We start from the raw sequence: 19,131 nt of genomic DNA on the forward strand, positions 1-19,131 counted from the left end.
TATAGCTTACCCAGCTCAAGCTAGCTTACCAGAGAAGTAATTCAAAGCCAAGAGACACTTGCCTCATGCTGTTGAAATAGCTGCAGCAGCCACAGACGCTACCATCTCTCACAATCAAACCTCAATCTGGAAATCTCAAAATATCCCATTAAACCTCGCTGGTTCTGAACTCCAATTCATGCAGCCAGTGGAATGTGATGTGCTCAGGTCTGGGCATTTGCTTTGTCCAGACTATATGGATCAAGAACTGGGGAAGAGTAAATCCCCAAATACTCATTCATGAAAGTAGAATAAAATATGTAACAAAATGAAAAGTGACAAAAGTGGTGGCGGTAATAGAGGTTGCAGCGTTCCCTTTGAATTAGAATTCAGCTTAGTGTAAGAGAGTGACTAAAGGTTTACACACAGATCATTTGTCTCCAGACCCAGTTTGCCATCAGCATTGATCAGATCATAATACTTGGCAGTAGGTTATTTCTCGTTAACACTGCATTGCATATGCCTCAGTGGTAAGAGATTAAGAACCATGATTAAAAACACACAGGGCATGATGATACCACATCAAATTGATAATGCTCCACGTGGAGGAAATAATAGTTTGATCCAACATTTATATATTCAGACACTTGGATTTGTATACCTAGTGGCTATTCTCAATCACAAATTGGTTTTCCACTTGCTGAAATTCCATTCTTGTCTTATTGTCCAGATCTTACTTTTCCACTAAAGAATGATTCTGGATTTCAGCAAAACCAATTTAGAAAACTTTCTGCCAAATAATAAGACTGTTGAAGAAACCTACACTTTTGGTTTTGGTCTGCAGTGGTGGTACATTTTTCATGATCATGTGGGACAAATACTGAGATGGAGAAACTCCAATTTCTTTCCTTGTCCTCTAATTACAGTTGCTGCTAGGTGTCCTAAAGTTGAAACTTCCTTTACATATTGCCAAGAGAGAAAGAAAATATGCCTTCATTGGCTACTGTACTTAGAATAGCTTCTAAAACCAAGCAAGAAAACCACACTGTTCTTGGCAGGAAAACAATTGAAAAGTACAGGTGCTGGGAGTGTGCACAACCCCAAAATCAACATGACTTGGGAGGAGAGGGGGTTAGATAACAAAGAAAGGTGCTTTGCATTCAGAGAAATTTATTTCTTTTAAATATTTGCAATCTACAGCCGATAGCACATGAGGCCACTTGGCATTATTTCCCAACAAAGGGGAGGGCTGGTGGTAATGAGCAGATGCTTGAGTGGCCTGTGGCGTGAGGTGCGCCATCCGTCCAGAAGATCAATATTTACTGTTCTTGTACCTTTGTGGTGAAAGTTTGCTCATCTTAAAAAAGAAGGTGGAGTTGTGCTTTCATATATAGAGCATGGGTTTGACTTCAGGCAGTGAATCAACTGAAAGCCACAGTGTCTTCACAGAGAGGAATCAGTACCTGTCTCCCCTGCTCAACAAAGAAATGTAAGGTGTTTTCAGGAGTAAAATGCATCAGGTCCAAGATATGGAGTGTCTTTGTCTGCATTCATTCCTTTTCATTTCAGTAAATCATACCCTGAGGAAAGGTGCAATTTGAATATAATACTGCATTTCAAAATTTGTTTTAAAACATAAATTAATTCCATCCAGTCAAATTCAAAACATCAATGAAGCAGGAGGACACATGTAATAGGGACTGTGCTAGGCACTGGGCTGACCAAGATGAAGAAACTGAGACTCACTGCCTTAGCTTTTTGGTGCCTCAGTTTTCCTACTTTGTCATACTTGGATCACAGAGGAGAGAGTCCTGTGAGATGGGGTTGGGGGCAAGAGATAAATAGATGGTGGGTCATGACCAACCTCCTATACCATAGAGTTTTGCATTTCATTCTTTAGGTCAGAGTGTGATGGGCTGGGGATTTGTTAAAATTCAGATCCTGATCCAGTAGGTTTTAGGGTGAGGCCAGAGAATCTTCATATCTAACAAGCTCCTAGGTGATGTTGGTGATGCTGGGTCCTGAGCCACACTTGGAGAAACGAGAAGTTGATCACTTGTATCTGTCACCCAGTATGACTGCTAAGAGTGCACATGCCTGGGCTTATCCCCTTAGACATATGTGAATCAAAATTTGCATTTTAACATGTTCACCAGGTGATTTTTTTGCATGGTACAGTTTGAGAACCACTGTTTAAATGGTGGGAAATCAATGAACACTATTAAGAAGGCCAGTGCCATATTTAAACTTGGGTTTTAGAAAGATAATGCGAGAAAGAAAATTCAATGGAGGTGAACTGCAAGCAGGGATGTGGATGAAGATGCTAATAGGCCTGCAGCTATGGGAATGGGACTGGAGGACATTGAGAGGGTGAGGTTGACAGGAAATGGTTGTGCATAGATCTGAGGGATAAGGGAGGAAATGGAGGCCAGGGTGATCTTCTAGTTTCTGTTTTGGACACTTATATTGGACGCTTTCTGTTTTGGACACTTAGGTTGCTGACTGTGAGGAGGCCATGGTGATCTTCTAGGTTCTGTTTGAATACTTCCATTGTGCTTATTCTAAAATGGGGAAGCAGTATGGAATGGGGTTAAAAACATGGCCGTTAGAGTAGGAAAGAGTGGATTTGAGACTTGCTTTCAATACTTAGTACTTGTATAGCTTTGATAAGTTAGTTTTTTATCTGTAAAATGGGGGTAATAGTTGTTGTGGGGTAGCAGTAGCCCCACTTTGTAAAGGTGGAAACAGGAATAGAGAAGGTAAATTGCCCTGGCTTGTATAGAGAGCGGGGTGTGGAGATGAGGCTTGGATGTGGACCTACATGATTCTACAGCCCGTGCTCTGAGTTATTACCTCCAAGATTGCCCATGCGCACATACTGTCCAGATGGACAGTGGCTCTAACCAAGTCAGGAAAATAGTTTTTCTCTCATTTCACTTTCTCTCAAGCCCTCTCTTGGAATCACTGCTGTTCCTGTGGTACTCTTCCCTCTTTAAAATGGTAGAAATTCTCTCCCTTTCACTTATTTTAGCTCATTTGTGATGATTTTTAAAGAAGACTCTACTCAATATCAAGCAAATATAAAGAAAGAAAATGCTAGCAGCAAAAAAGTCTTATAAAGTATAGGTTTCTGACCCTTCCTTAGTTAATCTCCCATGCTCCATGACTGGTACAACTGGACTGGGTCTCTCGAGTCCCAGCTGCCTCCTGCCATTTAAGAGGTGTATGTCTTCTTAAGCTTCCATCTCTGCCTCCTTGATCCACAGTTATGGGAAAGAGAGAGTTCCCACTCCAGTGCCCTCCTAGGACCCTCTCACTTAGCTTACAGTTTCTGGCTTGAGACACAAACCTTTTCCTCAGGGAGTGGGTAGAGTTGGGTGAGTGATAGGCTGTGTGAAGTGACAAGATGAAAACCTTACCCTTTCAGTAAGATACTATTGCTCATGCAGGGATGAGTTGACCTTGTACAGACTCAGTAAATTAATGCTATCCTGAACACATAATATTCACAATATCCAAACAGTACTAGCCATATATTAATATCCAGTATCCAAATTTATACAATATCCAAATCATCCGAATCGATAACTTCTAATCATATCCAAACAATAAAAATTATACATCAAACCAATGGGAAGTTGGTTCTGATTACATGTTTAATGACTGGTTTTTATTTATCTATATTATTATTTTTAAACTTTTAGTTCAGGAGTACATGTGCAGGTTTATTATATGGTGAACTGTGTACACCCACAGGGGTTTGGTGTACAGATAACTTCCTTACCAGGTAATAAGCATAGTATCCCATCAGGTATTTTTTCTGATTCTTTACCTCCTCCCCCACTCCACCCTCAAGTAGGCCCTAGTGCCTCTTGTTCCCCTTCTAGTATCCATGTTTTTTGTTGTTTAGCTTCCACTTATAAGTGAGAAGATGTGGTATTTGGGCTTCTGTTCCTGTGTTAGTTTGCTTCAGATAATGGCCTCCAGCTTCATCCATATTGGTGCAAAAAACATGATCTCATTCTTTTTTATGGCTGCACAGTATTCCATGGTGTATATGTATCACATTTTCTTTATCCAGTCCAACATTGATAGGCATTTGGGTTGATTCCATGTCTTTGCTATTGTGAATAGTGCTGCAGTGAAGACACATGTGCGTGTGTCTTTATGTTAGAATGATTTATAATCTTTTGGGTATATATATCCAATAATGTGATTGCTGAATCAAATGATAATTCGCTTTAAGTTCTTTGAGAAATTGCCATACTGCTTTCCACAATGACTGAACTAAATTACACTCCCACCAGCAGTGTATGTGTTCCCTTTTCTCTGCAATCTTGCATCTGTTATTCTTTGACTTTTTAGTAATAGCCATTCTAACTGGTGTGAGATGGTATTTCATTGTGGTTTTGATTTGCATTTCTCTAACGATTAGTGATGTTGAGCATTTTTTCATGTGCTTGTCGGTCACATGTATGTCTTATTTTGAAAAGTTTCCATTCAGGTCCTTTGCCCACTTTTTAATGGAGTTGTTTGTTTTTTGTTTGTAAATTTGTTTCAGTTCCTCATAGATTCTGGGTATTAGACCTTTGTTGGAAGCATAGTTTGCGAATATTTTCTCCTATTCTGTAGGTTGTCTATTTACTCTGTTGATAGTTTCTTTTCCTGTGTAGAAGCTATTTAGTTTAATTAGATCCCGTTTGTCAATTTTTGTTTTTGTTGCAATTGCTTTTGGTGTCTTTCTCATGAAATCTTTGCGAATTTCTATGTTCGGAATGGTATTCCCTAGGTTATCTTTCTAGGTTTTTATAGTTTTAGGTTTTAGAATGAATAGTTTTTGATTTAAATCAAATTGGATCCTTACTTATGATCTTATGTCATATTATTTAACCAAGATATTTGTAGCTCTTTCTCCTCTTTGTTTTCTGTTTTTGCTATTTCAAGGTGACAAGGCTTGATTTAAGAGCCTCCTCTCCCCTACCTTCTGACCCCCTTCCCTATCCCCTGCCTCTCCATTCTTTCACACACTGGCTGTTCCCAGTGCTCGGAATGACTCTCATCCAAGACCTCACGTGGCTACTCCATCTGTGCCAGTGAATCTTTGTTTTCATATCACCCTGTCTGAGAAGGTATCTCTTATTTTATGTTTTTCATCTTAGCAACAGAAAAATCACCATCCAATCTATTGTAGATATATTTGTTTATTTTTTGTCACTCTCCACTAATATGGCAATTTCATAAGGGCAGAGACCGTGCCTCTTGTATCCTCACTGCCTAGATTAATATCTAGCATATAGTGTAACTGAATAAGATTTTTTTCAATGAACAAATAATTAAGTTAATTAGCCTCTTTAATGAATACATGAGAGGAATGTGCATGTAAAGGTAATTAGAGTTAACTGTGATTGTTTTCAGGATTGTTTCATTTAAAGAATAAAGAAACAAAAATATTTAAAAAATATCACTCACTTTAGGGAAGTAAGAGTGCTAGGTGGCATGAATTATTTTGGAGCCATTAACCTAATTTTATTTTGTGTATTTTTCTCCTCTATCTTACAGAACATCCCTCATTATGAAAGAACTTCAGTGACCTGCTCCAGATTCATTAATCACATGAAGAATTTCTCTGAATCTCCTAAATTTCGTAGTCTACACTTTCTAAATTTTTCAGGTAAATTAAGACATAATCCCAAGAAAGACCAGAGTTTCCAAAGAAACTCTGGAATATTTACAGGTAATAATCATAAAGATATTGAGGAACAGTTGCACTGTGTTTCAAAATGGCAACAAAAGAGGGAATTCATTGGCTCATGAAGTTAATAAATCCAAAGGTGGACTAGCTTAGGGCATGGCTGGATCCAGTGTTTACCAATAATATCATGATTAATTTCATTTTATTAATTTCCCTGTTGTCTTCACTAAGTTGGGTTCATTTTCAAAAAGGATAGTAGTAACATGCCCTGGCAGCTATAGGCATATCTGATTCTTAGAGCTTGTAATTTCAAAAGTACAGAAACCCTCCTGTTTCATATATCTATAACAGTCTCTACTGCTTATCCAATGGCTCTGATTGGCCAAACTTTGGTCTTATGTTCACCCCTGGAATACAGGTAGCTGGGAGAATGGAATACACTAGTCAACATTTGCTACTTCTGAGGCAGGGGAGGTGGGCCACTTGATTGACAGTTGCACTTAAATTACACAAAATGTGTGTGTGTGTGTGTGTGTGTGTGTGTGTGTGTGTGAGAGAGAGAGAGAGAGAGAGAGAGAGAGAGAGGCAGATAAAGAGAGAGAATAGTAAAAGGATGATGTCCCTAAATAAATTGATATAGGGCAAGCAAAAGAACATCATTTTGTGTCAAGTCAAAAATGATATATAATTGTATTAGTTATATTCCCCATAGCACTGTCACCGTAGATGATTTTGACACCCTGCGACTGTCCATAAACTCCATTTTTAGGACCATTTCACTGACTTGAAACGATTTATTTAAATGTACCTGTCCAATTTACTACCTAAGAGAAAATGAAGTTTTTAGGACAACTGATAAAGCAGGTAACTGCTACATTTTCATTTGAACGGTGCATTATTTTAGAATGTATTTATTCATTCACTTATATTTATATGCTAATAAAATTCATTGCATATGTATTCATATCAGGGCCATTGAAAGGTTTTGTTGATTTTGTAATGGTTTCAAACTCTTGGAGTAGTGTAATTTTAATGAGCTTTTTGAGAATCACATTGTGGTACACACTCAAATTCTACTTAAAAAGAACTGAAAATATTTTTGCGGGGGGAATAATAGATTTACATCACTCAAAAACCAAAACTATAAAGAGGTATATGGAAGACAGTCTTCTTCCTACTTCTCCAATCTGCCTCATTCCCCTTTCTCCCATGGGAAAACACTTACACTGTTTTCTTGATAATCCTTCATTACTTTCTCTAAGCAAATAAAAGTGTGTTTATGACAAATGAAAGTGTACAGGTGAGTAGCAGTATTCTGCACCTCAGTCTTCATTTATCACTATATCTTGGAGTTCTTCCCACATCAGTGCATTGAGTGCTTTCTCATTCATTTTTCTTTTCTTTTTTTTCTTTCTTTCTTTTATTTTTTTATTTCCATAGGTTTTTGGGGAACAGGTGGTGTTTGCTTACATGAGTAAGTTCTTTAGTAGTGATTTGTGAGATTTTGGCGCACCCATCACCACAGCCTTATACACTGAACCCAATTTGTAACCTTTTATCCCTCACTCACTTCCTACAACTTCCCCGGAATCCTCAAAGTCCCTTGTATCATTCTTATGCCTTAGCATCCTCATAGCTTAGCTCCCACTTATGAGTGAGAACATATGATATTTGGTTATCCATTCCTGAGTTACTTCACTTAGAATAATAGTCTCCAATCCCATCCAGGTTGCTGTGAATGCCATTAATTCATTCCTTTTTATGGCTGAGTAGTATTCCATCATATATATATCAGTTTATTCACCCGTTGATTGATGGATATTTGGGCTGGTTCCACATTTTTGCAACTGTGAATTGTGCTTATATAAACAAGGATGTCCAAGTATCTTTTTCATATAATGACTTCTTTTCCTATGGGTAGATACCCAGTAGTGGGATTGCTGAATCAAGTGGTAGTTCTACTTTTAGTTCTTTAAAGAATCTCCACACTGTTTTCCATAGTGGTTGTACTAGTTTACATTCCCACCAGCATTGTAGAAGTGTTCTCTTTTCACCGCATCCATACCAACATCTATTATATTTTGATTATGGCCATTCTTGTAGGAGTGAGGTGGTATCACATTGTGGTTTTGATTTGGATTTCCCTGATTATTAGTGATGTTGAGCATTTTTTCATGTTTGTTGGCCATTTGTATATCTTTTGAGAATTGTCTATTCATGTCCCTAGTCCACTTCTTGATAGGATTGTTTTTTTCTTGCTAATTTGTTTGAGTTTGTTTTAGATTCTGGATATTAGTCCTTTGTCAGATGTATAGATTGTGAAGATTTTCTCCCACTCTGTGGGTTGTCTGTTTACTCTGCTGACTTTTCCTTTTGCCACGCAAAAGCTTTTTAGTTTAATTAAGTCCACCTATTTATCTTTGTTTTTATTGCATTTGCTTTTGGGTTCTTGGTCATGAAATCCTTGCCTAAGCCAATGTCTAGAAGGAGTTTTCCAATGATCTTCTAGAATTTTTATAGTTTTGGGTCTTAGATTTAACTCCTTGATCCATCTTGAGTAGAATTTTGTATAAAGTGAGAAATGAGGATCCAGTTTCATTCTTCTACATGTGGCTTGCCAGTGATCCCAGCACTATTTGTTGAATAGGGTGTCCTTTCCTCACTTTATGTTTTTGTTTGCTTTGTCAAAGATCAGTTGGCTGTAAGTATTTAGGTTTATCTCTGGGTTTTCTATTCTGTTCCATTGGTTTATGTGCCTATTTTTATACTACTACCATGCTGTTTTGGTGATTATGGCTTTATGGTATAGTTTGAAATTGGGTAATGTAATGCTTCTAGATTGGTTCTTTTTGCTTAGTCTTGCTTTATCTATGCAGGCTCTTTTTTGTTTTTTTATGATTTTTCTAGTTCTGTGAAGAATGATGGTGATATTTTGATGGGAATTGCATTGAATTTGTAGATTGCTTTTGGCAGTATGGTCATTTTCATAGCATTGATTCTGCCCATCCATGAACATGGGATGTGTTTCCATTTGTTTGTGTGAACTGCAATTTCTTTCAGCAGTATTTTGTAGTTTTCCTTGTAGAGGTCTTTTGCCTCCTTGGTTAGGTATTCCTAAGTATTTTATTTTATTTTATTTTAATTTAATTTAATTTTATTTTTGCAGCTACTGTAAAAGGGGTTGAGTTTTTTATTTGATTCTTAGTGTGGTCACTGTTGGTGTTTAGCAGAGCTACTAATTTGTGTACATTAATTTTGTATCCTGAAACTTTGTTGAATTCGTTTATCAGTTCTAGGAGCTTTCTAAAGGAGTCTTTAGGGTTTTGTAAGTATACAATCATATCATCAACAAACAGCAACAAGTTTGACTTCCTTTTTACTGATTTGGATGCGCTTTATTTATTTCTCTTGTCTGATTGCTCTGGCTAGGACTTCCAGTACTATGTTGAATAGAAGTGTTGAGAGTGGGCATCCTTGTCTTGTTCCAGTTCTCAAAGGGAATACTTTTAACTTTTTCTTGTTCTGTAGTATGTTGGCTGTGGGTTTGTCATAGGTGGCTTTTATTGCATTGAGGTATGTTGCTTGTATGCCAATTTTGCTGAGGGTTTTAATCATAAAGGGATATTGGATTTTGTCAAATGCTTTTTCTGCATCTATTGTGTTTATCATGTGATTTTTGTTTTTAATTCTGTTTATGTGGTGTATCGTATTTATTGACTTGAGTATCTTAAACCATTCCTGCATCCCTGGTATGCAACCCATTTGATCATGGTGGATTATCTTTTTGATATGCTATTGGATCTGGTTAGCTAGCATTTTGTTAAGGATTTTTGCATCTATCTTCATCAGGGATATTGGTCTGTATTTTTTTTTTTTGTTATGCCTTCCCTTGTTTTCATATTAGGGTGCTACTGGCTTCCTAGAATGATTTAGGGAGGATTCCCTCTTTCTGTATCTTGTGGAATAGTGTCAGTAGGATTGGTACCAACTCTTTGAATGTCTGCTAGGATTCAGCTGTGAATCTGCCTGGTTCTGGACATTTTTTGGCTGGTGATTTTTAAAATATAATTTCAGTCTCACTGTTTGTTACTCTTCTGTTCAGGGTTTCTAATTCTTCCTGATTTAAGTTAGGAGGGTTGTGTATTTCTAGGAATTTATCCATCTCCTTTAGGTTTTCTAGTTTATGTAGGTAAAGGTGTTCATGCTAGCCTTGAGTGATATTTTGTATTTCTGTGGTGTTGGTTGTAATATCTCTCATTTTTTTTTTCCAGTTGAGCTTATTTGGATCTTCTCTCTTCTTGGTTAATCTTGCTAATGGTCTATTAATTTTATTTATCTTTTCAAAGAACCAGATTTTTATTCATTTATTTTTGTATTTCTTTTTTGTTTCAATTTCATCTAGTTCTGTTCTGATTTTTATTTCCTTTTTTTCTGCCGGGTTTGGGTTTGGTTGGGTCTTTTTTCTCTAGTTCCTTGAGGTGTGACCTTAGATTGTCTATTTGTGCTCTTTCAGACTTTTTGATATAGGTATGTAAGAGTATGAACTTTCCTCCTAGCATCACATTTGCTGTATCCAGAGATTTTTATAGGTTGTGTTACTATTATTGTTTAGTTCAAAGAATTTTTTAATTTCCATTGATTTCATTGTTGACCCAATGATCATTCAGGAGGAGATTATTTAATTTCCATGTATTTGCATGGCTTTGAAGGTTCTTTTTGGAGTTAATTTCCAGTTTTATTTCACTGTGGTCTGAGAGAGTACTTGATATAATGTCAACTTTCTTAAACATATTGGTCTATCTTGGAGAGTGTTCCATGCACTGATGAATGGAATGTATATTCTGCAGTTGTTGGGTAGAATGTTCTGTAAATATCTGTTAAGTCCATTCGTTCTAGGGTATAGTTTAAATCCATTGTTTCTTTGTTGACTTTCTGTCATGATGGCCTGTTTAGTGCTGTCAGAGGAGTACTGAAGTCCTATACTATGATTTTGTTGCTTTCTATCTCATTTCTTAGATCTAGTAGTAACTGTTTTATAAATTTGGGAGCTCCAGTGTCAGGTGCATATATATTTAGGATTGTGATATTTTCCTGTTGAACAAGGCCTTTTATTATTACATAATGTCCCTCTTTGTCTTTTTTAAGTGTTGTTGCTTTACAATTTATTTTGTCTGATATAACAATAGCTATTCCTATTTGCTTTTGGTGTCCATTTGTATGGAATATCGTTTTCCACCCCTTTACCTTAAGTTTATGTGAGTCCTATGTGTCAGGGGAGTTCCTTGAAGGCAACAGATACTTGGTTGGTGAATTCTTATCCAGTCTGCAATTCTGTACCTTTTAAGTGGAGCATTTATGCAATTTACTTTCGATGTCAGTATTGAGATGTGAGATACTAATCCATTCATCATGCCATTCATTGCCTGTATACCTTGGTCTTTTTAAATTGTATTTTTGTTTATAGTTCCTATGAGATTTATGCTTTAAAGAGGTCCTGTTTTGATGTGTCCAGGATTTCTTTCAAGATTTAGAGCTCCTTTTAGCAGTTCCTGTAGTGCTGGCTTGTTAGTGGCAGATTACCTCAGCATTTGTTTGTCTGAAAAAGAGTGTATCTTTCCTTTATTTGTGAAGCTTAGTTTCACTGGATCCAAAATTCTTGGCTGATAATTGTTTTGTTTAGGGAGGCTGAAGATAGGGCCCCAATCCCTTCTGGCTTGTTGGGTTTCTGCTAATAAATCTGCTGTTAATCTGATAGGTTCTCCTTCATAGGGTACCTGGTGCTTTTGCCTCACAGCTCTTAAGATTCTTTCCTTCATCTTGACTTTAGGTAACCTAATGACAATGTGCCTAGGTGATGATCTTTCTGCAATGAATGTCCCAGGTGTTCTTTGAGTTTCTTGTATTTGATGTCTGGGTCTCTAGAAAGGCCAGGGAAGGCTGCCTCGGTTATTCCCCCAGATATGTTTTCCAAACTTTTAGATTTCTGTTCTTCCTCAGGAAAACCAATTATTCTTAGGTTTGGTCATTTAACATAATCCCAAACTTCTTGGAGGTGTTGTTCATTTTTTGAAATTCTTTTTTCTTTGTCTTTTTTGGATTGGGTTAATTTGAAAACCTTGTCTTCGAGCTCTGAAGTTCTCACTTCTGCTTTTTTGATTCTATTGCTGAGACTTTCCAGAAGATTTTGCATTTCTCTGAGTGTGTCCTTTATTTCCTGAAGTTGTGATTTTTTTTTTCTTATGCTATCTATTTCACTGAAGATTTCTCCCTTCATTTCTTATATCATTTTTTTGATTTCTTTAAATTGGACTTCACCTTTCTCTGGTGCTCCTTAATTGACCTTCTGAATTATTTTTCAGGTAAATCAGGGATTTTTTTTTTTGGTTTGAATCCATTGCAGGTGTGATTTTTGGGGGGGTGGTAAAGAACCTTGTTTTGTCGTATTACCAGAATTGTTTTTCTGTTTCCTTCTCATTTGGGTAGGCTATGTCAGAGGGAATATCTTGGGTTCAAGGCTGCTGTTCAGATTATTTTGTTCCATGGAGTGTTCCCTTTATCTAGTACTCTCCCCCTTTTCCTGGGAATGTGACTTCCAGAGAGCTGAGCTGTAGTGATTGTTATTTCTCTTCTGGATCTAGCCACACAGCAGGGTTACCAGGCTCTAGGCTGGTACTGAGGGTTGTCTGCAGAGTCCTGTGATGTGACCCTTTTGCAGATCTCTTAGCTGTGGATACCAGCACCTGCTCCAGCGGAGGTGGCAGGAGGGTGAAATGGACTCTGCGAGAATCCTTAATTTTGGTTGTTTAATGCACTATTTTTGTGCTGTTTGGCTTCCTGCCAGGAGGTAGCACTTTCAAGAGGGCATCAGCTGTGGTAGTATAGGGAGGATCAGGCAGTGGATGGGGCTCTAGAACTCCCAGGAGAAAATACCTTTTGTCTTCAACTACCAGGGTGGGTAAGGAAGGACAATCAGGTGGGGGAAGGGTTAGGTGTGTCTGAACTCAGACTCCCCTTGGGTGAGTCTTTCTGCAGCTGTTGTGGGGGATGGGGGTGTGATTCCCAGGTCAATGGAGTTATATTCCCAGGAAGAATATGGCTGCCTCTGCTGTGTCATGCAGGTAGTCAGGGAAGTGGGGGAAAGCTGGCAGTCACAGGCCTCACCCAGCTCCCATGCAACACAAAAGGCTAATCTCTCCTACCACAGGTACCAAGTTTGTTTCTAGGCAGTGGGCGAGGAGGGCTGAGAACTTTCCCTGGACTAGCAGCCTCTCAACTGAGAAAGCACTTAGGGCTTTTGCACCTCCCTGCCTGTTGAGTCTACTGGATCCCCACCCTCCCCTGAGTTCTAGCCAGGAGATTTCACATTGGGTTGGAATTGCTACAAAGTTCAGTTGGAGGTTTCCTTCTCCCTGTGATCTTTTCCCAGTACCTCTGGCAGCCCTACCCAAGGACCCCTGTGAGGCACACACAGGGAGAAAGAAATTGCTTCCCAGGGACCTAGAGAGCCCACAGGGCTTTTCCTGCTGCTTCCTCTACCGCTGTATTTCACTCAGCTCTCTAAATTGACTCAGCTCCAGGTAAGGCCAAATCTTTTTCCCATGATCTAGACCTTCAGGTTCCCCAGTGAGGGTGTGTGTTCAGGGACGGATAATACCCCTTTCCCACTTTCACAACTTGGGCACTCACAGTATTTGGGCTGTCTCCTGGGTCCTGCAGGAGGAAACCACTTTCTTCATAGGGTCTGTGGATTCTTTTGGCTTTCCTGGTATATTTCTGCAGTAGCTCTGGAGCAAAAGTTCATGATATGAGTCTCCACATGCTGCTCTATCTGTCCCAGTGAGAGCTGCAATCTTGTCCTTTCTCCTATCCACCATTTTTTCCCCCAAATACCTGTTAAAGATTTGCAGTTGGAAACTCAAATGGTGCAAGAGTATAAACTGGTAATGGAATCCAGAGCCTCATTCATCTTTCTTACAACTTCAGAGTAATATATTTTATGGATATACTTTAACTTATTTAGCTTGTGCCCTTTGATGAACATTAGTGATTCCCCCAAAAAGCCCACTAAAATCATACGGATTTCATATTTCATGGCTTTGATGGCACATATTAAAAGTTGATTTTGACCTATCCTGCTTTTGATAGTTTTATGGAAAGAGTAATTTAGGCTTATTTCCAGCCTACTGTGGTAACTCAATACAAGCAAATGTCGACTTCTTTATTCCTTTAAAAACACGATGGAGGAAGAGATAAAATAATTGCCACTATCACAATCTGAAAAATATGTGACTTCAGGATTTGGTATACTAGGATCTTGAGAGTTGAGATTATGGGTATAACTTTGAGAAATAACATAGTTTATAATTACATGATTTGCTCTGATAGCCCTAAATTCCTTGATATTTGACTTAGATTTGGAGACATGAAGCCATTAGGCATGCTGGGATTGAGAAGGCACTGATGGGTGGGAATAGGAAGACAATAGGGACCCTCCAGAATGAGGGACTCACTTAGTTGGAGGTAGGACTCATTCTTAGGACAGATGAGCAGCATTTTGGTTCTGGGAGCCATATCTGGATAGGAGCAGAGCCCTGCTAGTAGGTGGTGATTAGGGTTGAGCACCTGGGAATGGAGAAGAGCCATAGCTAGGTTGGTTGTTAGGCAATGGGAGCCATTACTTTTTAATATATTTTTAAGTTTTGCCCCTTCAGTCACTGTCTTTAACTCCTGCTAGATATGATCAAGTTGCATGGGAGGGATGCAGTTTGATCATATCTAGCAGCAGTTAGAGACAGTGGTTGAAGGGGTAAGACTGTAGGTAGGAAAACTACTTTTGGGGCTATTACAGTCATCTAAGTAAAAAACATCAAGGGCAGGGATATGGCAGTAAGGGAAAGGGGATAACTAGGAGAACTACTTAGGAGGTAAGGTTCACAGGGCACGATCATGCGTTGAAATTGAGGATGTGGGGTGAAGGTCAAGTTGGGGAAGGGCTTACATGTTCATTAAGTCATTCAACAAGGAATAATTGAACACCTGTTAAATGACTGGCACCATGCTAGTTTCTGGAGACACAGAAGTGAGTAAGAGATGGGTTCATGCCCTCTTGGAATGTGCCTTTTGAGGAAGGCAATAGTTAGTAAGTAAACAATAAATAAGATTTTTACAGATTATAATGAAAGCTATGAAAAAAGAGGTGGATGAGTTGTCTCATGCCCTTTCCTAATCCACCCCTTCTCTACCCCAGCCCTGACAAATGCTGACTTGTTTTATGCCCTTATGATCTTGCCTTTTCCAGTAAGTCATATAAATGAAACTATACAACATGTAATTTCTTAAATCGAATGTCTCATTTAGTGTATTGCATCCTTGTATATATATATTCGTAGTCCTTTTTTATGGCTAAGTAGTCTTCCATTGTATAAATTCACTATAGTTTATTTGTCAGCTGAAGAACATTTGGGTTGTTTCAGTTTTTGAAAACCTTTTTGGAGAGTTCATGCAGGTGATGAAATGTTCTATGTCTTGATTTTGATAATGGTTACAAACCTATGTGTTTGATGAAACACATATATATAGCTGGCCATTAAAAAGAGTGAATTTTACTCTACAAATTACACTTCAATGAACCAGATCTTTAAAAGCTATGTGCTTAAGATTTTTTTTTAAAAAAGGTAAGAAAAGGATACAAAAATAGATTATTGAATGAGAATAACCCAAGATTGAAGAGGATTGGGGCCATTTAAGATATGGAGGTCAGGGAAGAACTCTGAGGAATTGTCATTCGGTCAGAGAGACAAGATATCTGTATTTATGTGTCCCAAAATTAGAAAAGAGACCAGTGTAGCCAGAAGAAGCAAAAGAGTAGTGTGATTTGAGATTAAGAGACAAGTAGGGTCCAGACTATGAAGAACTTTCTAGATTACAGTGGGAAGTTTTGGATTTATTCTGGGCTCAGTGGGAGATTATTCAAGATTTTAGGTAGAGCTGTACCACTTCTTATTTACTTTAAAAAATGATCTCACTGTTGTTGTTTAGATAATTAATTGTAGGGGGAACAAGCGAGGAAGCAGGGAGTTCACAGTAAAAGTCCAAGTGAGAGATAAAGAAGAACCTGATGATGATAATGACAGATGGGAGTGAGTGGTTGAAGAATGGAGACAATTTTTAGATGAATAAAGCCAGTAAACTTCACTAATGATTAAGATATTTAGATAAGGGTGAGGTAGGCATTCACAGTAATTCTTGAGGGGTTTTTTAGTTTTTGTTTATTTATTTATTTTTGGTTTAAAACAATATGGGTGATGGTAATGGTACTGTCATTTACTGGGTTGGAGAATTGTTAGGTGAGGATCAGTTTTAGAAAGAAACATACAAAGTAGAATAAGACTTAAGTCTTCTATGGACTCAGTCACAAAGTCTGGGGCCTTTTGGAGATTGCTATCTTGATTAGCTTGGATGAATTGCTCTTACCCCTGAAATGGCTTATTCCAGATGCTGCCCTTGAATAACTCCAGTCATCTCATATTCCTGCGATCTCTCTATTCCTCTTAGGACTTGACTAAGTAAAATGCCACAAAATTGCAAAAATGTCCATGATAATTCATTGGCCTCTTGAATGTCACTCTTCCCATTAAGAGGTGGAGTTTGTTTCTCTATCACTTGGATCTCAGCTTGACCACATGACTTATTCTGGCTAATGAAACATTAAAAAATTACATAAGTAGGTAATTTAAAAAGTATTGGAGTTTGCTCTCTCACTGATGGAAACCCTTATATCATTCTATGAATGAGCCTAAGATGATGAGAAACATGAAGTCGTCACCCCAACTGACAGCAGACATGTGAGTGAAGCCCCTACTATACCAACCAGTCTACCAATTTTTAGATGTACAAGGGTGGTCATCCTAAAATATCCAGCTTAAGATGAGCAGACTCAGAGCAGAACATCTCAGTCAATCCATAGAATCATGTAAAATAATAATTTAAAAAATTATGTTTTAGAATGGTTTATTATGCAGCAAATGCTAACTGATAACACCACCCAGACTTTCACTGGTGGTAACCAACCTCAGACTTACTGCTGCCTAAATTTGTTCCATGGATAACATTGTTACTTAGCCTTATTTGTAAATGAATGCTAGGGCAAATATAGCACTTGGCTGAACTGGCCAATGAAAGGGGTTAAAACTGATTCACAAAAGAAACTTGGAGTTTTTGGTGAAGACTGACTCCATGTTATTCCCTCATCAGTGGGGCATCAGCCCCTCATTTTTCTCTCCTGGTTATTATCATTATATCAGATACCAGGCCCCGTATGATGGCAGTGATCAAAGGAGTTTTCAGAGTCCCAAATGGCTGAGCAACTGGGACCTTGCCTGCAGCAGACAGATGGAGCATTCCTCTTATAACATGCTTAACTCTTTGGTTAAAAGCAACAAATATGGATTTACTTAAAATAACAAGTAGGGATTAGATTGCTATTTTTGCATTAAGAAAACCACCTCATGTGGCATGAAGAGAACAGAAAATGGAGCATTATAAAGCTGCATCTAATTTCTTACCAGCTGAGCAGAAGTTTGCAAAGGAGACCATTTTGCCTAATATGCCTGAATAGCTACAGACATTCTAGTGGGCATGTTTAAAGAGGTTTTTATTTGTTTGTGACTTAGAATTAAGGTCTGAGCTGGAGTAAAAAGTTATGGAGTCATCAGGAGGTGATAAGCAATTCTTAAGAGTGGATGAGATGATCAAGAGAAGGGAAGAGGCATAAAAGGGAGGAAGCTGAGAAGCCATGTGACCTAGAAAGGTAGGGAAGGAACAGAAGCTAAGAAGAGGCATTGTGGTTAGAAGTGCCCAGTCTGGAGTTAGACTTTTAAATTTGAATTCCTAATTAGCCGTTGACTTTGGGCTTAACTTCTCTGCACTTTACTTACCCTGAGTTGAAATGAGGATCATGATAATACCTAACTCCTAGGATTTATTGTGAGAGATGAATGTCACAATATAGTTAAAGTCCTTGAAACAGTGCCTGGCCCATATTTAATGTTCAGTAATTACTAGCATTATTTTTATTGCATTCAAAGGATTTCATGAGTTTCAAGAAAAGTGAAAGGATAGTTAGCATCCAATACTAAGGGAGGACAATTAAGAAATGTACTAAGAAGGCCCATTTGATTTAACAGCTAGGATGTCTTGCTAAAATTGACAAAAACTGTTTTTCTAGAGTCATGGTACTCAAACTAGGGTGCTGAGATATGACGACTGAGGAGGTGGTAAGGTTATTAGGGATCCAGGCCTAGCTGAACCACTGGCCATGTGACCTTGTACAAACTGTTTAACCTCTCTGGGTTCATCTCCTTGGCTATACAGCAGGAGGAGGAGGTGGAGGAGGAGGCTGGATGACCGAATTCCCATTTAAAAAATATTCTTCAGTCAACTGATGAGAACCTGGATGGCAACAAGCAGGTTCAACAAGCATTCAACAAGCAGAATGTTGTAGAAATGATTTTCTTCCTTTCAGATGGGTGGGTCAATGACCAGTCAAAATTGTAAGACATTTGACTTCTCATTTTCCTTCGTGCTGCTGCCTTCAGAGCCAGATACATACACCAATACAGAAGTATATGCAGATAAGAGTGTATGCATGTATATGCAAACACACCTACACATACAAACACAAATCACACTCTTCAGTGATCCATATGATAAGCCTCCTCGTAAGCAGATTATGCCATAGAACACAGATTCAGCCGACACTTACTGACAACCTGCCATGTGCTGGGTGCCCTGCTAGGAGCTGGGTATACACAGACACATTGGTCATGGTGATTTTTCTCAAAGGGGAAATACTCCAAGGATAAGGAAGCTAGCTGACAACGAGTTCTATGATACAGTTCAACAAATATTTATTATTGTTTACTTTTTATTTGTAATGGGTACATAGTAATTGCACATATTTGAGGGGTATGCTGTGATGTTTAATATATGTATTCAGTTTGTAATGGTCAATCAGGGTAATTAGCTTATCCATCACTCAAACATGTATCATTTCTTTGGTGACAACATCCAGAATCTCCTCTTCTAGTTATTTGATAATATACAATATAATATTGTTAACTATAGGCCAGGCGTGGTGGTTCACTCCTGAAATCCCAGCACTTTGAGAGACCAAGCTGAGGAGATTGAGCCCAGGAATTTGAAACCAGTCTAGGCAGTATAGTGAGACATCATCTCTACAAAACAAAACAATATTCTTTTTTTTTTTTTTTATTATACTTTAAGTTCTAGGGTACATGTGCATAACGTGCAGGTTTGTTACATATGTATACTTGTGCCATGTTGGTGTGCTGCACCCATCAACTCGTCAGCACCCATCAACTCGTCATTTACATCAGGTATAACTCCCAATGCAATCCCTCCCCCCTCCCCCCACCATGATAGGCTCCAGTGTGTGATGT

The 19,131-nt window shown here is 38.3% G+C and overlaps 1 protein-coding gene across 1 annotated transcript in view; it reads left to right on the forward strand.

The window, feature by feature from the left end:
- Positions 1–19,131, forward strand: part of CUNH12orf42 (chromosome unknown C12orf42 homolog) — a 185,398-nt gene that overhangs the window by 114,408 nt on the left and 51,859 nt on the right. Inside the window, exon 4 of the mRNA XM_033220867.1 lies at positions 5,539–5,650. Coding sequence (XP_033076758.1) covers positions 5,539–5,650 — 112 coding nt within the window. The remainder of the gene's footprint in view (positions 1–5,538; positions 5,651–19,131) is intronic.

This window comes from Trachypithecus francoisi, unplaced genomic scaffold (genome assembly GCF_009764315.1).
Source record: "Trachypithecus francoisi isolate TF-2019V2 unplaced genomic scaffold, Tfra_2.0 Lachesis_group11, whole genome shotgun sequence".
Lineage (NCBI taxonomy): Eukaryota > Metazoa > Chordata > Mammalia > Primates > Cercopithecidae > Trachypithecus > Trachypithecus francoisi.